This window comes from Aplysia californica, unplaced genomic scaffold, assembly GCF_000002075.1.
Source record: "Aplysia californica isolate F4 #8 unplaced genomic scaffold, AplCal3.0 scaffold00001, whole genome shotgun sequence".
NCBI lineage: Eukaryota > Metazoa > Mollusca > Gastropoda > Aplysiida > Aplysiidae > Aplysia > Aplysia californica.
In genome coordinates this window covers 1,300,340-1,303,293 of record NW_004797271.1, presented here as the reverse complement: position 1 = coordinate 1,303,293, position 2,954 = coordinate 1,300,340, and the positions used below count along the sequence as shown (strand labels likewise).

The window sequence follows — 2,954 nt, the reverse complement described above, 5'->3', positions numbered from 1 at the left end:
TATGTCATGACGCGGTAGAATCAGGCGCTCGTCGATTTTCGGGCATGTGGAGTTATTGGTATCATCTTAAAGCCTGTTCACTTGCCTTGCTTTTGGTGGAAAAAATATCCCTTTATGTTGAATAGAAGTCGAGATATTTGCGACTGAAAGAGGTGGGGGTCCCCTCGTTTCAGAGGTAAAATTAGTGAGAACATGGCTGCCAAAGATGAGTTAAATTTCCTTAGCTTGAGAGTCTATGGAAACTGAAAATTTACATTTTTTGTGCCTTAAATCAGCGTTTTTCAGTAAAATCCACACAGAAATGTGTTCTTTAATAGGCATGAAAGGTGTTGAGCCAAAAAACGAAAATTCTATAAAAAATCACAATCCTGTGGAAAACGCCAGTTTCTTCCCTTTGACTATTTTGACGAGCGCATGATTTCACCACGCTGCCACACATATTTTACTTATATATATACGTATTCTCCTTTCTCCAGTGTTGCTCCTCATGTTCATTATAAAAATATGAATATTCAAAACAGGATTTGCGAATAATAATGCCAACGAAGCTCATTAGTCAAAAGCTGTACCCTCAGTTTTATGCAAGAAAAATTCTGAAATTATGCAAACTGAGCCCAAAAATATGAAATTATGCGATTCTGTTACTTTTAACAAAGAATGATAAAGGGAAAATAATCAGAAATTATTTAAAAAATGATCAAATTTTGCTAAATTATGCGGGGTGCATAAAACAACGGTGACAGATATAGGAGAGACCTTTGACGAAACATTTCTGCTGTTATTGTTGCAGGTTTGATTTGAATAGTTTGAATTTATTGAATGCAGGGAAGTGTGTGCGAAGGGTTCGGGAATGGGTCACTTGTCTATTGCCCACTATCTTGACCTGCGGCTTACGTAGAGTCTGTTTTTTTGCGGGTAGTTGGTAGGTGGTCTGATGTGGTTTGCTCCTTTTTTCTATCGAACATCTATCGTCCTGATCTCTCCTCCTTCTTTTTCGTGTTTGTTACTTTCTTGAAACACTTGTTACCTTCCGCACTTGTATGAGATAATTGTGTTGCAAATGCGGAAAAATAAAATTCTAACGTAATTGACCGCTATTGTGTCAATGACGATGTTCTTCACTTCACTCATACAATCTCTTCTCTCTCTCACTCACACACTCACTCACTCACACACACTCTCTGCCCCGCAGTACTCGCTCACACAATCCCTCACTCACACAATCATTTACTCCCACAATCACTCACTGACACAATCATCACTCACACAATCCCTCACTGACACAATCATCACTCACACAATCCCTCACTGACACAATCATCACTCGCACAATCCCTCACTGACACAATCATCACTCACACAATCTCTCACTGACACAATCATCATTCACACAATCCCTCACTGACACAATTATCACTCACACAATCCCTCACTCACACAATCACTCACTCACACACAATCACTCACTCACTCACACACACTCTCTGCCCCGCAGTACTCGTTCACACAATCATTTACTCCCACAATCATTCACTCACACAATCACTCACTCACTCACACATTCTCTGCTCTCACAGTACTTACTCGCTCACACAATCACTCACTCACACAATCATTTACTCCCACAATCACTCACTCACACAATCACTCACTCACTACACACTCTCTCCCCCACAGTACTCACTCACACACTCACTCACTCCCACAATCAATCACTCACTGACTCATTCACACATTCTCTGCTCTCACAGTACTCACTCGCTCACACAATCACTCACTCACACAATCATTTACTCCCACAATCGCTCACTCACACAATCACTCACTCACTCTCACACACACACACACACACACTCTCTGCCCCCACAGTACTCACTCACTCTCACAATCACTCACTCACTCACACAATCCCTCACTCACACACACACACTCTCTGCCCCCACAGTACTCACACACACAATCATTCACTCACACAATCCCTCACTCACTCACACACACTCTCCCCCACAGTACTCACTCACACACTCACTCACTCACACAATCACTCACTCACACGCACACACTCACTTACACACACACACACTCACTCACACACAATCACTCACTCACTCACACAATCCCTCACTCACTCACACACACTCTCTGCCCCAACAGTACTCACTCTCACAATCACACACCCACTCTCTGCCCCCACAGTACTCACTCACACACTCACTCACTCACACAATCACTAACTCACTCACACACCCACTCTCTGCCCCCACAGTACTCACTCACTCACTCACACACCCACTCTCTGCCCCCACAGTACTCACTCACTCACTCACACACACATTCTCTGCCCCCACAGTACTCACCAAGGAGAAGATCATCCGCATCGCAGGCGGTGTGGGCGGAGTCCTGGCCGCTGTGGGTCTCACCTATGTGGTCTTTCGGGCAACTCGCTGCTGCGCGTGCCTCAGAAGTAAGAGGGGAGGCAGCGAGCCGAACTTGTCGGAGAGCCATCAAGAGTCGACTCGGCTCACCGTCGTTGGCGTACCGTCCCCCGAAACGGAGACAGACGTCGCAGCCAGCAACAACAACAACAACAACAGCAACAACGGCAGGTCGGGCGCTGCTGCGGTGAGGACCGAAAATAACGGGGCGGGCGCTTCGGGGTCCGGTCAGGGCAGCGATTCCGATTCGTTACACGAAATGAACGAGCCACCGCCCTCGTACGAATCTCTCTACTTAACGGAGCAAGGCATCACTCCTCCGGAATATACCCCTCCCCAACATCAGGAGAGGCATCCACCGAGGAGGGTTCACACTTTCAACTGACGTGTTCCGTGCTGCGTCTTCCGTCTGCCGTGTTCCATGTTCTGGGTTTTTTTTGTTTTGTTTTTGTAAAGTGTTTTACGGCGCTCGCAACTGCATAAGGTCATATGAGCGCGCGGGACACACCTAATGTTTTC

At 45.9% G+C, this 2,954-nt stretch overlaps 1 protein-coding gene across 1 annotated transcript in view; it reads left to right on the top strand.

The window, feature by feature from the left end:
- Positions 1-2,926, top strand: part of LOC101855683 — a gene marked incomplete in the record, with an annotated part of 17,495 nt that extends 14,569 nt beyond the window's left edge. Inside the window, 1 exon segment of the mRNA XM_005088813.3 lies at positions 2,351-2,926. Within this exon segment, the coding sequence (XP_005088870.2) occupies positions 2,351-2,820 (470 nt within the window).
- Between the last annotated feature and the right edge of the window lie 28 nt (positions 2,927-2,954).